The 15394-nt window shown below is 42.9% G+C and overlaps 1 protein-coding gene across 1 annotated transcript in view; it reads right to left on the bottom strand.

Annotated features, from left to right (window-relative positions):
• The window catches only part of PSMD1 (proteasome 26S subunit, non-ATPase 1), a 72313-nt gene extending 57415 nt beyond the window's left edge, over positions 1-14898 (bottom strand). Inside the window, exons 1-13 of the mRNA XM_035334434.1 lie at positions 14739-14898; positions 12558-12601; positions 11463-11536; positions 11054-11223; positions 9674-9879; positions 8159-8302; positions 7114-7340; positions 5660-5720; positions 4088-4216; positions 3213-3301; positions 2483-2561; positions 1497-1670; positions 489-600 (exon numbers count right to left, since the gene is read on the bottom strand). Of these exons, the coding sequence (XP_035190325.1) occupies positions 489-600; positions 1497-1670; positions 2483-2561; positions 3213-3301; positions 4088-4216; positions 5660-5720; positions 7114-7340; positions 8159-8302; positions 9674-9879; positions 11054-11223; positions 11463-11536; positions 12558-12601; positions 14739-14754 (1525 nt within the window). The 5' untranslated portion in view covers positions 14755-14898. The remainder of the gene's footprint in view (positions 1-488; positions 601-1496; positions 1671-2482; positions 2562-3212; positions 3302-4087; positions 4217-5659; positions 5721-7113; positions 7341-8158; positions 8303-9673; positions 9880-11053; positions 11224-11462; positions 11537-12557; positions 12602-14738) is intronic.
• Positions 14899-15394: the final 496 nt, after the last annotated feature.

Below are 15394 nucleotides of genomic sequence, written 5' to 3'. Positions count from 1 at the left end.
CAACTGTGCTTGTAAAGATAACCCACCAGCCACAGGTTAGTGCCCTCCCCCTCCAAGTTCAAATTTCTCTTTGTAGGCCAACAGCTGCTGAGATAATTTTCCTGCAAACCCCAGCCAATGCAGCAGTAGCCCTTCAGAAACTTCCCAAACCTGTCACTCAGTCAAAAAAGGGAAGATGGCTCTGGAGATCAACTACACTGAATAAAAAACATATGACAAAGTTAAGAATAGAGCAAAATAAGAGACTGTTTAAAGACCTACCATATCTTACTAACAATTGGAACAGTGCCAAAGACCAGTCCTGACAGGACCTCTGACAGTTACTACCATGGAACTAAAGAACCATGCTGATCAGGAAAAGGTTAGTTAATAAAACGCAACTTTTCTGGGTTGCCATAGCTATCTATGCTGCTAACAGAAGACTTGTAAAAAAACAGATGCCTGATAAGGCCTCAGATGGTTATCTGCTTTGAAAGCTGAACATTTACCTGTCACTGCATCATCCTGGTATAGATTTGTTTTCAGCAAATCATACACATCTTGACGTGCCGTCCCCATGGCAGCCAGACCCAAACCCAAGCTGCCACCATGTCGGACAATCTAGAGAGAAGCATATGCAAGCTGAGTCATCATAAAACAGTAACAATATGGCTTCAGTTGAAGTAGATGTCTTTCCTGCAATATAAACCTGCAAACTTTTAGCCCCAAACCACCCATTATGATCTCCTGACCTGTCAGAAAAACCACTTTTACCTTTTAAGGCAGTAACTGATGAGAAAGAAAGAAGCTAGATTAAACAACTTTCAGAAGCTTTCCATGTAACACATGAGACTTTAATACCTTTAAGCTCTTCCCCCCACTGAGTGACTTAGGTAGTACCACAAAGCTGTACCATACATAAAAATTGCTCCCTAAGTAATAGCATTTAAATAGAAAGGTAAATCAGTACCCACTTAAATTGTACCCCCCCTCTTGTTCTAACTGGATACAGGAAAAGTACTACGCTTACAATAAGATGAGTGGGATCCATTCACAGTATTTGCAAAGATGTTGTATGAAATTCCCAAAAGAGAATAAAGGACCACGCTGGGAGAAATACTAATTGATTCCAACTTTAAAGGAGGCTTTTTGTAGCCATCTATAAACCTTAAGTGGTGAAGGAAAGCACATTTTTTGTGTAACATGCATTCAAACCTACAGGGAAGCAGAAACATTTTGTGGCTTATTCTTTAGACAACTAAGCCATAAACAGTAATGGTACTTGAATACTGCAGGTCTACTAGCAGAACAAAGAAGATAATTAAGTAGCAAGAAAATGAAGCTAGATTCACTGTCATATAGATAAAAAATTCCTAAAAACCTTAAACTGTTAGCAAAAGGTTGCTAAAACCCATAGGAAGTCACTACTGTCACAGACTTCGTTACTACTAAACCAGCTAGCACCCTTCTGGACATTCCCAACCAAATCAAGGTTCATTACCAAACCCAGTACATACATCATTACTAGCATTCTTCAGCTGGTTCAGCAAATAGTCAATGATGTCACCACCATGGTTAGCATGAATGAGACCCAAGGCATAGAGGCCTCCACCCTCCTGGTAGGCTGATCCCGGCGAGGTGTCCTTGGGTAGGTACGTTGCCATTAGCTGAAGTGCTTCTTTCTCATGACCCTGCATGTCCAATGTCCAGCAGAAAGGGAAAATAGGGAGAATTGAAAAGTGAAAAAACAGTGGATGCAAACACTTTGCAATAACATTTAAACAATAATATCTAAATAAGTCAGGAGAAAACTTGTCATAGCCATTGCTTTGCTTTCTTCTCAAAAAGTTACCCTTTCAGTGCTGTATGAGCAGCAAAGAATCCTTCTATACCGAGATTTTATTCACCCCAGAACAGGAGTATGCATCAATCACTTGGTCACTGATCTAAATCAAGGACAAATTTGGCCAGAAGATAGACTGATTCACTCACTAGATAACTTCAGTGAGGATCAAGGCACATAAAACCATTACAAAGACTTCAAAGACCAAAGCATTCAACACAAGACACGTGCAATCTATCAGAATTGGATTAAAGGTATTTAAATCTATTCAGTAAGAGACTCTTCCCACTCAGTATCCCTGAGAGATGTTTTGCCCACCAGGGAAAAGGCTTAACTAGGCACATCTGTTAAGTTGATCACAGCACTCATTCACAAGCTATTGAGTTCTGACTGCAGTTGAAGGCTGTCTCCTTAAGCCATGTTACCCAATCACCTTCTCACCATCAGCAAAACACACCTTAAACTAGATCAGGTATCCAACATGTTGGATTTGATAAAGCAGAGCTCTTCTTCAGGTCAAAGACACAAGCTAAGTTACAGCTGTGCCTTGCAATAGACTAGGCTAACTGAAGTACAGGCATCATTCAGAATTCCCCCCTCAATGTTTTCTGTGTTGACAAGTAAATCTCTCCTACCAGAGGGGTATGAATGCAACTTTACCTTGTGTATAACACCCAAGCTGGCAGTAGCAGTAAACTTAGCCCAATTAGTGGCCCTGGCCAGCCACTCCAAATTGTCTCTGTAAGACAAAAAGATACAGGTTAGACAACTTCACACACAGCCCATTCCTTATTCTGAAAACAGTGTTTCACAGCATTAAAGATTGCTTTCACACCAGAAAGCAGTTCCAGAAGGCAAGAAGGCTAACCACAATTCCACTTTGTACCTCTCTCCCCTTCATCAGTACTGCTGTTTGGCTGGCAGGAGTCAAGCTCCTACACAGCAGTGATCTCAGTGGAGGATGGAGAACAGTCAGTCAATCTGCAGCCCGTTAGCTTTGTGGGAGAAACCTGAGCAGAGTTTCTGGGGTTTTCCTCAATTCCCTGGGAAGGTCACTCCTGACATTTCCCTTCATCAAAAGACAGTGTCATTCATCAAAAGACAGTGTCAGTCTCTACCAGAGAAGATACATCACCATCGCAGAAATTCTCCAACTAGTAAACAAGGAGAACAGAAATTCCAAACCTGCCAAACTGCTCACGTTTACCATCCCAGTAAAGCCTATTTGTGAGGATAGAGAAAAGTAAACAGTTCCAGCTTCTTCTTTCTTTTCATATTCTTTCTAAGCCCAGAGATCTGCAGCTACTCATTAAAACTATCAGCTAAATAGGGAAACAATGTTGCTTATACACCTCCAAATGACACTGGGGCTTCCTTGCCATGGATTTACCTAAGGAACTGGTCACTGGTTGTACCACAATGCATAAAGGAGTTTGCTATAACCGTTGCTGTGTGACACACGGAATTCCGCACTGCATCCTGCAAGAACAAAAACAATCAGTATCAGCAGCCAGCCAAAGACATGCCCCAGGTCACTTAACATGCTTGCCAGTACACTAGAAAAATGGGTTGTAATTAGACTCAATTTAACCAGCAATTTCCCTTTAATCAGAGTTAATAGATTGTTAATACATTCTAATATATCCTCAACCCATCTTTCCAGTGCAAATCTATCCTTTCTATGACTTTCTGTCAGACGCACGATTGCTTCAATTACAGCTTAACAGAAGAATCCCACTTCTGGTTTTCCAAACCAAGCGCTGCAGTGCATGCTGCTGACTTTTTCAAGCCATCCCTCAGACGCTACACAGGATGACTCCAAAGCACTTTAGCAGTAGATGGAAATGCTTTTCCGATATGCTTAAAGTACCTCCTGAAATAGATGAGCCCACTGACAATCATCCCCTATCATTTTTGCCAATGACATGCATCTCATTTCACATATAAAAAAACAACAACTTCCTGTGGTTTCTAATAATTATTTAGCTTAACAGAAGGAGTTTAATTTACCAGTAACTTATTTGCCCATCCTTGAGTAACACATTCGAAAACAAAACCAGTTACTCAATTTACTAGCACTGCCCAGGGTCACAAGTTCAAGTTTTAAACGTTAATATATTATGACAAAAACACAGATTTGCGTCCTCAAAATGGAGGGAGGTCATGCTAGGACAATAAGATGCTGTATTGACCACATTGCTGTTACTTTACAAGCACAGGATGAATCAGATGAATCCAAGACTATCGATTTACAAAGCCTCTTACCTTTGTGTTTTTGAGGATCATGAGGTCCGTATTGTTGTTTCGTATTAAAAACTGCAGATGTAACTCAATGGCCATTTCGCCACTTAAAATTTTAATCATTTTTGAGATCTGGTCCTTAGGCTCTGGGTTCTTTACATACACGCAAAAAGAAAAAGTGAGAACCTAATTAAAGCTCTGATAAAACACATTTCATGCAAAGCCACTGATATGTTCCCATGACCACATTCCAAAATCCGACAGGTCTGGGGACCAAAGGGACATTGTTGCACAAGCCCAAAGACTTTATTTAGAACAGCAGCTAGTAGATCTAGGATTCTCTAAATACATTCATCTTCCAGAGCCCTTCAACAAAGACTCCCCCTTCCCCACTGTGGAACAGTTTCCACCACTTAAGTCCCAGCTGAAGTACCTTTTGAGAAGGATGAAAAGTACATTTCTGCTCTCTGGCATTACCTTAGTGGTCAGAGATCAGCCAAACGAAAGTAGTTCAGCCCATAAACGAATCCTCTCAATTATTTCTTTGTAGTTGGTATTCTGAATTGTGGAAGATTAAGCTCAAGAATGTTTCTGGCCCCAAAGATCATTTTTAGGTGCTTATCCCTCAGCACAGTCAGCAATGCCAACTCAGCCAAAACTGATTCAAGACACCTTTACTACACAAAAGCACCGTTTACAGGTTCCTTGATGAGGCAAGAAAATTCACCTCTTTTGTTTTCCTCACAGAATCTATCTTCAAGAAAACACTTCAGTTTGCCATTAAGTAAAATGCTGTCCTTTTTAACTGATCTGCAAGAATCTCTCCAAGATTCCCAAGTCTAGTTTGCAAAAATGCAACATGGGGAAAGTGAAAAAGCAGCTTGTCTTGGTTTTTTTCCTTCTCAGGCAGCATTTCCTTTCCTCAGCATCAGAATTGCATTAGCTGTGCATGAAATGGTGAAATGCAATTGCATGTGCATGTAAGAAGTGAACTTGCTTTCTCCAACATTTGGAAAAAGAAACTAAACAAAACGATCCCAATGAGGAAGACAGCCACCATCCTAGCCAGAAAAATCTTCCTTCTTCATGAGAAATAAACTTTACATTATGTTAGCATCTTCTTTTGCCATTCCTGCAGAACATCAGTCCTATCTAGATGGAACTACAGCTGGATTTCAGAAGAAATAAAAAAATAAAAATTAAGCAAAAAAAACAGGTTTCCTTCAGAAGAAGGAAAAACCATCAAGCTAATTCACTAGCTAAGGCTCTCAGCAGTAGTCAAATTTCAGGCTCCTTCTTCTAGCAGTTAGTTATTTCAACAAAAAGCAAAAGCATAACCCAAATCCTTCTGTTTTTTCCGCCCTTTTCTGGGCTCAGCAATACCTGATGAAATCTACTTAATTCCTCCAGCTTTCAGTATCTAAACTGTTGGACTTTTAGACTGTCAGTTATTTGGTCCTCAGAGATTGTCTGTCACCTCGCCTCCCAGAAAAACCAAAGTGAAATTAGTTTTCATTAGGTGAACCAACCCAACAACTGCAGGTTCTAACACATCAGAACTATTAAGCAAGGCACACTTTCGGAAACGACACTCACAACTTCTGCAGACTTCCCTGCGCAGGTGCTTCCTGGTTTCTCTTCTGCTTCCATAGCATCACTGAAAAAGAATAAAAATGCAACCCAGTTCATCACTCAGAACTAGCCAAGTACTGTAATTATGGCTAAACACTATTCTGAAACAGTAGTCCAGGATTTGGAGATGACAGCTGATAATAACAGGACTTTGACAATACAAGGGCTGTCTTTCTGGAGGTCACTGCTGAGAAGCAAACTCAACAGTTCAGTTGCCAGGGGACTCAAAGACAAAAGCTTGGAAATCCCCACCCTCTAACTCCATCTAGAGAGACTAAAAAAGAGATGCTGGTATGGAATGAACAGGCAGAGACAAGTGAGAAAACAGGGTCAACAACCAGGCAGCAAGGATAATTATGTCCTCACCCAAAAGCCTTGAGCTCATCACTGTTAGGAAGAATGCTGGAGTGTTGAAGTAGAAACAAAAGATGTTAAGCTGCTGTTAGCATCTTATACTAACGCTTCAAAGACGGATTTATCAATTACTTTGTGTCTTGGCTTTTATTCTCTCTTCTTCTCTAGTGAGACAATGCTTGCTATATCCATATTACTGATTTATAAGCTTTTAAAATCAGTTCCTCATAACTGCATAAAATCTTACACTTAGCCAGCCTTGATCTAGCCAGCATTTTCCATCACACATTGTCAAAGATGGTACAGGGGTCAGGCTGCATACAGCCATGACAGCTCTGGAGATTGAAGAGCAGCTGGAACACAAACTCACACTGAATCCCTGCTGTGCCAACGCCCTATAAAGAGGAGTTTAAAACAAAGCTATCTATGCCAATTACTTATAACTAAACTAATAATAATAATAAAAAAAAAGGATTGAGGGATTACTACTGCCAATTTTAGATTTTTTTTATTTTTTTAAATTCTTTTTATCAGGGCTTTTTACAGCTAATATCCAGTGATGTTGATGACTGAACAAGTTTTAAGTGTAATGACTACATCCAAACTACCTCCCTTTTGCTGAAAGTACAAAAGGGTCTACAATAACACGATATCATCTATGAACTCACTCTTCACACAAGCAGGTATGGGAACAGCTACAATCTGAAGCCAAACTTGCAATGTGCTTTTTGCTCACACCCACTCGTTCCTTAGCCCTACCAACTTCTGCAAAGACTGTACAACATCAGAGCACTCCAGAGCAACTCACACTACAGCTTAATTCATTACTGCTCGTTAGCTGAGCTACTCAAACCACACAACTGCACCATGCTTGCCTCAACTGCACAGGAAACGCATTTTCTCAAACAGTGGATTCCAGTAACATACAATTTTATGTCTATTTCCCTAACTTAAATGGAGTAACTCAACCACTTGTAATGGAGAGCCATACACAGAACAGGAGGCTCCACCAGAGCAGGACTGTAACTGAACAATTATGCCTTTTCTCAAGCCAGTGCCCTCACCTGTCTTTCTCTGATCCAGGGACAGTGCCAGTGTTGGTGGATCCAGGCACAGAGGCAATGGGAGTTCCGACAGTGCGGAGATTCTGGATCACAGAGGACAAGAACTGCTGGCTAGCGCTTTCGTACAGATCAAAGCAAATTTGGTAGGCCATGAGAAGGTTATCTTCCTTCACCAGTTTTTCCAAGATGTCGCTTACAGCCTGTGGGTCATCCAGGAATATCAGGCACTGAGGGAGAGGAAGGGAAACAGAAAAGTCAGGAGAAGACATCTACTTCTGAATGAAAAAGCACCACTATGTGAGGCCACACTCCATTTTCCCTATTGCCTGATCTGCTGCTTCCATGGAACATCCCTTCAGGGAAAGGACCCTTCCCTCTCTATCATAGGAGGTAATAAGACTCTTCAAGGAGTTTTCACAGGTCAGTTTAAAAACAAGATCAAGTGTAACAAATTCAAGACACGCCATTGAAGCTTTCCTATTTATGCAGCTTTATCTTTGGAAGCTGACAACGTTATCCTACTAAGCACAGAAATTTCCAAAGCACATTAAAGTATCAGTCACTTTGTAGGGTTGTCTCGGCTAAAATGGAACAGAAGTAACACTCCTAAGTCATGTGTACATGGTATACCACTATTGTCAAATGCTGGAAAATCTGAGTAATTTGATATCTGGTTGTCTGAATGTATTCAGACAACAGCTTATCAAAAATAAAATAAAATAAAAAGCATTTGTTTTTTGAAGGAATAAATAAAATTCCAAACTATGAAGGTGCTATCTGATATTCCCTATGTAGGCTTGAAATAATCAATTCTCTGTGTCTCCAAACTGCCTTTGAACACATTTCACTATTCAATGATGAAGTGTATAGTATTTCCATCTTTTTTTTTACGTTCATTTCATTATAATATATTCAACCAGAATTATTCAACAAGAAAAAAGTACTTCATTTAACTGAAAAAAAAAAATCAAAGATGTACTTGACCTGAAATCTACAAAAACAACAACTTTTGCATGATCTTTAAACAGCACTCTGAGAAGTTTACCTGGCACACATTGATGAAGTCTGGTTTCTCTAGATTCATGTAGATTTTAACTAGAACTCTCAAGACTTTATTACGAAACTGCTTATTTTGCATCAGAGACATACAGAGCTTCAAGCTGTAGGCTAGCATCCCAGGAACATCATTCTGAAACAAAAGTGAAAAATATGAAGTTCAGGTTTGGATTGACAAGAAAGGATTTAGAAACTGGGATAAAGCTACCTCCTTTCCATTTTAAAAAGCAGAGCAGAGAAGACATGCACACATAAAACTTCACACTTTCCCTTTTCAGAAAAATGTTCTCTGCAAAAGACCCATCTTTAGAAAAGCTTATATACTGGTATATTGCAATTTAAAGATAAAAAAATACTACCAGAAAATGTATGGGACAAATATGCAATTCAACAGTTACACTAAGTCTTCAATTTAGACCTAAAATATACAAAAGATTAATTTAGAAGTTTGATACTTATTTCCCCCTCTTCACCTTTCCTGTTTGCTTTTCTGTTGAAATTCACTGCATTAACATAAAACGTCAGCAAACCAAACTGTTAATCAAGAAAAGATCTCCAACACACTCATTTCTTGCTAGAGACTGAGAAACAGATTTCATTACTAGGCTTCAGAAAAGCAATTTGAAATTAGCAATTTGGAGTAGACAATTAAGTTAGTAAATGCATAGCACAGTAAAGAGAGCAAGGAAAGCGAGACAGATGCCTCATGATTATCCCTCCCATATACTGAAATAGGAGACATCCAAGAATACTGGAAAGCTCTAAACTAAAAAGTGGTACAATTTAAAGGATTTACTCGTTCTGGCATATGATTGAGACACTGCAGCATAACAAGATGAGACGTATTCACAGACTACAGGCATGCTTCTCTTAATGCCATGTCTTCGTAAAACAACTTACCTTAAACTCTCAGTGAGACATGTTGAAGCCAAACTGTACTGCCCTGCAGTCAGGGCGGGCTAACTTTGCACATGGTCATTTTCTGAGAATTAGAGCACCTTACCCAGCGACTGGATATTTTTTATTATTGTTTTTTATTATTATTATTTTATTATTAACCTGCCATACATAAATTACTTACCTATCCCTAAAGATCCCTTCTACTGAATCACAGCAGATGTCAAGCACAACAAAATAAAAGTTTTTCTTACGTTAGGCCAGACCTACAGTCTGTATCATATCAGTGTCATATCTCTGCTAGTAGCTGACAGGGAACACCTAAAAAAACCAGCATGCATCCAGGCTTTCTGGGAATCTTCCTCCAGCAGCTTGCAGCTCAGCAGTTTTTTAAAGCTAGTGGTCTCTTTTATAATTGATTGATAGTCTTGTGCAGCTTTGTCTTCCATGAACATGTTGAAGTGAACCCCCTGCCCCGACTCACTCCCCTTCACAAGAACTGCATAAACTCTTCCCCCAGGTTTCATCTCTTAACTTGCTCACACAAAACAGATCAAGTTCCAAAGCAACACAGATCTTGCACTTCACTTCTGGATCTTGCACGTACCGATTCAAGGATTGTTTTCTCAAAGATGTCCAGCCTGCGTGTCTCGAGTGCAATGCCAATTGCCTGCTTGTACTTGTGGTCATCCAAGCATCGCTGGAACATTTTGTTCACTATCCCTTCTAGCCTTTCATCGACAGGTTTCTTCTCCCCTTCCGGCAGCTCCGCGTTCTCCACACACTGCTTGGTATAGTGGTCGATACATTTTGCTGAAAAGATATTAAACAAATATAGGGGAACAAATGTCAGCTTCCTAGATGTTTGCAGTTTTCACATAGGCTGGAAAACAGCCAGAGACCAGCGGGGCGGGGGGTGGAAATAAGCAATTATCAGTTAAGACATTTAGATGCCTACGCATACCAGCGAGACTAACAATACAGACACCTTCATCTTGTCAAAATACACCTATGCTACTGGCACTGAAGTCAACCAATTCAGTAGAAGGTCACAAACTCTACAGATGTACCTAGACACTTCATACCTCAGTAATTATCCCATTTTAAAACAATTGCCCAAACTCCTCTACATAAAATTCAGTCCTAGCCAGCGTATCAATTTATTCTGAACTAGGTAACCTGGTGCTCACCACGCTGCTCTTTTCATCTGGAAGGCACGTGCGTACACGCATGCTACCAGCAAAATACAATGTACAGGAAACTGCGTGAGGATGAGGCACAAGAGCTATCTGTGTAGTCACAGGCACAAACGATAGTGGAAGATGCTTACGTCTACTAACAAACTGATTTTAGCACTGAAACCAGTAAGTTATTTTTAAAATGGAACCAAGGACACGTTCTTTGTTCAAACAGCAGGGTATTTTAAATAAATGCAGAAACAGCAGTAGGAGACTTCCCAGACCAACTGTAAGCATTAGCTGGGGACACTGAAAGCCAATCCTTGTCCATCAAATCCTCTCAAGGGCAACTGATACCAAGTGGTCAATACTTTAAAAAAAAGCATTCAGCTTACATTTTGTTTAAGGGGGGAATAATAAAATTGTACCCCTCAGGCGTGACGCTACTTTTATTAGCTGATTATTTCCAAGGTTATGCTGACATTAACAACGACATCAGAACACAAACGAGAGAAGGGAAAACACACAAGCAAAGCAATCTTGTGGTGAGGAACTTGCAGTGAGGTAACCATTAAGAATAGGAAAAGACTGCCAGAACTCCTAAGTGAGTTCTATTAAAAAATCCCAAAGCAGATGGGATTTATTTTTTGCAACGCAAAAATAAAATGGATAAAAGTAGCTGCAGCATCAGTTTGAATGAATGTAAGAGGAAGAGGAATATGGAGAAAAGAAGCTAAAGAAGTGAAATCTCTAAGGTACAGTCATTTTGGCAACACAAGAGCTTTTCTTTTGCAGCAGCAGTTGTTTACCAATGATCGTCTCCACATATTCCGAGTTGTCATTGACGTTGAAGAGGTCACCAGCTCCCAGGGCATAGTTCAGCGATTCCTCAAAAGCTCCCAGGTGGTAAAACACTTTGGAAGCAACTAAAGCAGCAAATTGCCGGCTTCGAAAACCCTCATCTTCATAGAGAACTTCACTGAAAAGAAGAGAGGGAAGAGCATCAACTCTGTGCCCAGTTCTCTTTAAGGCCACATAACAACTTGATTGAACTTTCGTCTTTGGGACAACAGCACCAACCCCACATCCACTTCAGTGAGGGCTTTCCAGGAAGAATGAGGCTATACGAGCCAGTACCAAACAGGGAAAACTACATCCATTTATAGCGCATATTCTTTTAAAGCAGCACACCCTGCAGTAGTGAGCATTTTCTCTTACATTTTGTCCACTGACTCGGAGATTTCTGCCCAGAAGTCATTGACAACAGCATTCAGCTTGTGAAGAGCAAACTCCTACAGAAAATAAAAAAAAAAAAAAGTAATATTACATAAAAAACATGCATTTATTACATTTCCTTGATAAAAATTATGTGCAAACTAAGACTAATATGATGAAAACTGACACACTTAAACAGCACATTCTACTTTAAAAGATCTTTGTAAAGATTCACTAATCTTTGTAACTCCTTGGCAAAGAAGGGGCTGTTCTCTAAGGCAGAGAACCCCGATGCCCCTTCCCATGGTCTCTTTGTGATGACTGACTGGCTAAAATGACTGACAGCTGACATTCCTAAAAATGCAAAGTTTTCAAAGTGTTTGTGGCAACCTTAGTGCAGCACACAGACCTCTGGCTGTGGTCCACGCCAGCCATCATTAGTAATTTGGACACAGCACTTTGGCAGATGAATGACATCCAGACTAGAATCAGCCCACCTGCCATCAGCTCAGAGCAAAAGCAGGGCTTATTCAGACCTATCAGCACCTATACATGTTTCCACGTAAAATATTCAGGGGATTGCCAGTATTATAATATGCATCTCCACCTTCCAAAATCAGTACATCACCACTTTGGGTGTTCAGTGCTGTCCTATGGATTCGTACACTGCGGACTGCAGAGCTCTGATTGCTGTTCTCTTCTGCTACCAATGTGATTTCCTTTCAAGAGAAAACTAGATGTGATTACTGTTTTACACATCTCCAGTTGTGCTACAAATTTGATATTCTTCAGCTTTGAATTTTGCATAGTCAAGACACAGTCTCTGGCACGCATTTAAGTAACAAATTCCCATTACCATCAGAGAACTGGGAGCTTCGGCAAAGCTCCAGTTTGCTCCACATTCAGAAGAAGCGAGTTTGCCATCTGTTACCATGTCATTTAAGCCTTTTCTTTCAGCTTTCAGGCTGAATATGATTTGTTGCTGTCCAACCGTTACAGTTACTGAAATCCAATCATTTCTGATTGGAACCTAATGCTCTCAGCATGATGCACTTGCTGTTATTTGTTCCCAGACGTAATCAGCAGCTTTGAGGTTACCTTGAGCTGTGGCTCTTCTTCATCCAGAAGAGAGATAATTCCAGCTGCAAAACAAGATCACAGTCAGTGTGGGGCTCTGCTTTAAAGGTGAACATCTCATTTAGTTCAAAAACAAAAGATGAAAGAAGGCTGTCTCCAGAATGCTGGTTTAAAATTCTCAACATTAAAATTCAAAGGCCAGATCCACATTTATATTAAAAATGAATATAAAAGCTCAGAATTTATAAATGGAAAGGTACTCTGTTTAAAGAGAGGATCCTTCTTAGAGAAAAACGTATGAGATAGAAACTCAGAGAATCTGGATTTTACTTCCAGCTCCATCACTAGTTGGCTGCCTGTTTACTAGCAAGTCACTTCCACTTCACCCGAAGGGCACGAAGATCATTTTAAAACATTCTATTTTTTTTTCCTGCCAGGAAAACAAGCCTCATAGCTAAGAGAAGACATCGTATCTCTCGGCTTTATCAAGGTTCCTGATGCTGTCCCAGACCATTTGTAGGAACAGCTACAGAAACATGGTTTCACTAACATAACTGGAAGAGAAGCCCACAGTTTCTTGAAGAGCTCACTCTGAAGTGCGGTTACAGGGGGTTCATTGTCCGACTGCAAGGATGCAAATGAAAAGGTGCATCCACACCAAGGATGTGCCCCAAATTCAACACAATTCATTGCTTTTAATCCTCCACTTGTCACATAAATTGATAGCCTTTTTAAATCTGCAGAAAACATCAAGTTACAAAGGCCAGAAAGCCTACTGAAGGGCAGAGTCGGGCTTTCACAAGATTTTGACAAACTGTGGGAAGAGAGGGAGGAACCCGAGGGGCGATGGATCACAACTAAAACGTACAACATAGGAAGGACCCACAGCAGTAGGGGCAATTCAGGTGAAACCTGATCAGCAATATCACACAGCTGCACTAGGAGGCACAGAACCAAGCTTTGTACTGAGACGTGTAAGTGAGAATGTCTCCTGGCAGACCCGAGGCAATCCTTCCCTCCGCTTGGCACCGACACACCCGTGCCGGAGCGCTGTGTCCTGTGCCAGGAGCCCTGCTCTAGGAGGTAGGAAAACACTGGGGTGTTGAGCAACAAGAGCCAAGAGGTCTAGGGCCCAGAGCTTGGGAAGCGTATGTGGAGGGCTGTATCTGTTTAGTCTACTGACATCTGGAAAAAGTTACAGTTCATACGTGAATAAGGCAGGTGTGAGCAGAAGCAATGATCTGATCTCTTTGTTGGATATGAACAGGAGCCGTAGGACCAAGATTTATGAAAAGTTTTCTGACAGAAATAGAGTTACTCATTTTGCCTACGGATGTTGTGGAATCCCTATTACCAGATTTTAAAAAAAAAAAAACAAGTTAGGCACACACCCCTCAGTAAGGCCTGAAGGAGCACCGAGGTGGCCCCAGGCCAGGCAGCACGCCTTCCTCTTGTGACTTTCTGCTTCTCTGCTCCAAGTCTACATTTTGTTTTTGTAAGCTCCTACATTTTTGGTAAAAGCAATCTTACTGCTCTTCAACATACTGCTTCCCCATTTTTAATAGCCCTTTAACGCTAATTCCTTCTTCTACTCAATTTAAACAAAACACAAAACAAAGGGCTCAGAAAAAGAAAGCTCCGTGCAGATCACTACTCTCTGCATCATGTCACTCACAAAGCTGCAATCAGCCACACGCCGATTCCTGTCCTGAGCACCTTCGGAAACACTTTTTGTATTTTCTAACTCTACAAAAGACCCCAGCAGGCCCAGGGCCCAGAGGCAGCGCTTAACGCCTCACTCCCCACACCCCTCCCTTTCCCTGGGCCCTCTAGTCTCCCTCTCTCTCTGCAAGGCCTCTGTGGGGTCAGGACCCCCCCGCCGGAGACATCACCCCGCGGCTCCCCCGCCTCATTTCCCCCCTGGGGCCGGGGGCCACGCTCGGTGCCTTACAGAGCCCCGTCAGATACCGGAGGCACCCCCCGGGCCGCCCCCCCCCCCCCCCCCTCCGGCCCCCCCCTCCCGCCCCCGCCGCCGGCCCGGGTCCGCCGGGCCCGGGGGGGGGGGGGGGGGGGGGGGACCCCGTGCTGCGCCCCCCCCACGAGTGCCGCCAGCGGCCCCCCCGCGGCCTACGGCGGCGCCCGGTGCCGGCCCTGACTCAGCGAAACCCCGGCGGGCGGCACGGCCCCGCACGGCTCCCTCACCGGCCGAGGTGATCATGGTGCCGGCTCGCGGACGGAGGTGGCGCCCAGCTCCGCCCCGCCTCGCCCGGCCCCGCTCCGGCACTACAGCGCTGCCCCCGCCGCCGCTCTCGCCGCCGCCGCTCCGCCGCCGCCGCTGCCCGGCCCGGAAGTGGCGCCGAGGTCCCCTTCCGGCAGGGAGCCCGTGGCTGTCGGGAGGAGGTGGCTGCGCAGAGCGCCTGAGCGGAAAGGCGCCCGCTGGGGGGGGGCGGGAGGGGGGCGGGCAGGCGCGGGGCGGGCAGCTCTGCTCGCTCATGGCGGCAATGAGGGGGCCTCGCGCCGCACGGACGGGGCTGCTCCTGCCCCAGCCCTCCCCTCACCCTTACCCTGTCCTTACCCACTAATTCCCCAGTAATTCCCCCAATCCCCTTCCCCAATAATTCCCCCATCCTTCCCCCAATCCTTTCCCAATAATTCCCCAAATCCCCTTTCCTAATCCTTTCCCAAATCCTCCCTCCAGCCTTCCCCCCATCTTCTTCCCCCAATCCTTCCCCAGTCCTCCCGCAATAATTACCTAAATCCCCTTCTCCCAATCCTTCCCCCAATCCCCTTCCCACCCATTCTTCCCTCAGTCCCCTTCCCCAATAATTCCCCAAATCCCCTTCCCCGATAATTTCCCC

Source organism: Oxyura jamaicensis, chromosome 9 (assembly GCF_011077185.1).
Source record: "Oxyura jamaicensis isolate SHBP4307 breed ruddy duck chromosome 9, BPBGC_Ojam_1.0, whole genome shotgun sequence".
NCBI classification, from domain to species: Eukaryota; Metazoa; Chordata; class Aves; order Anseriformes; family Anatidae; genus Oxyura; species Oxyura jamaicensis.
The sequence above is the reverse complement of the archived record's forward strand: the minus strand, read 5'-3'. Positions and strand labels throughout refer to the sequence as shown.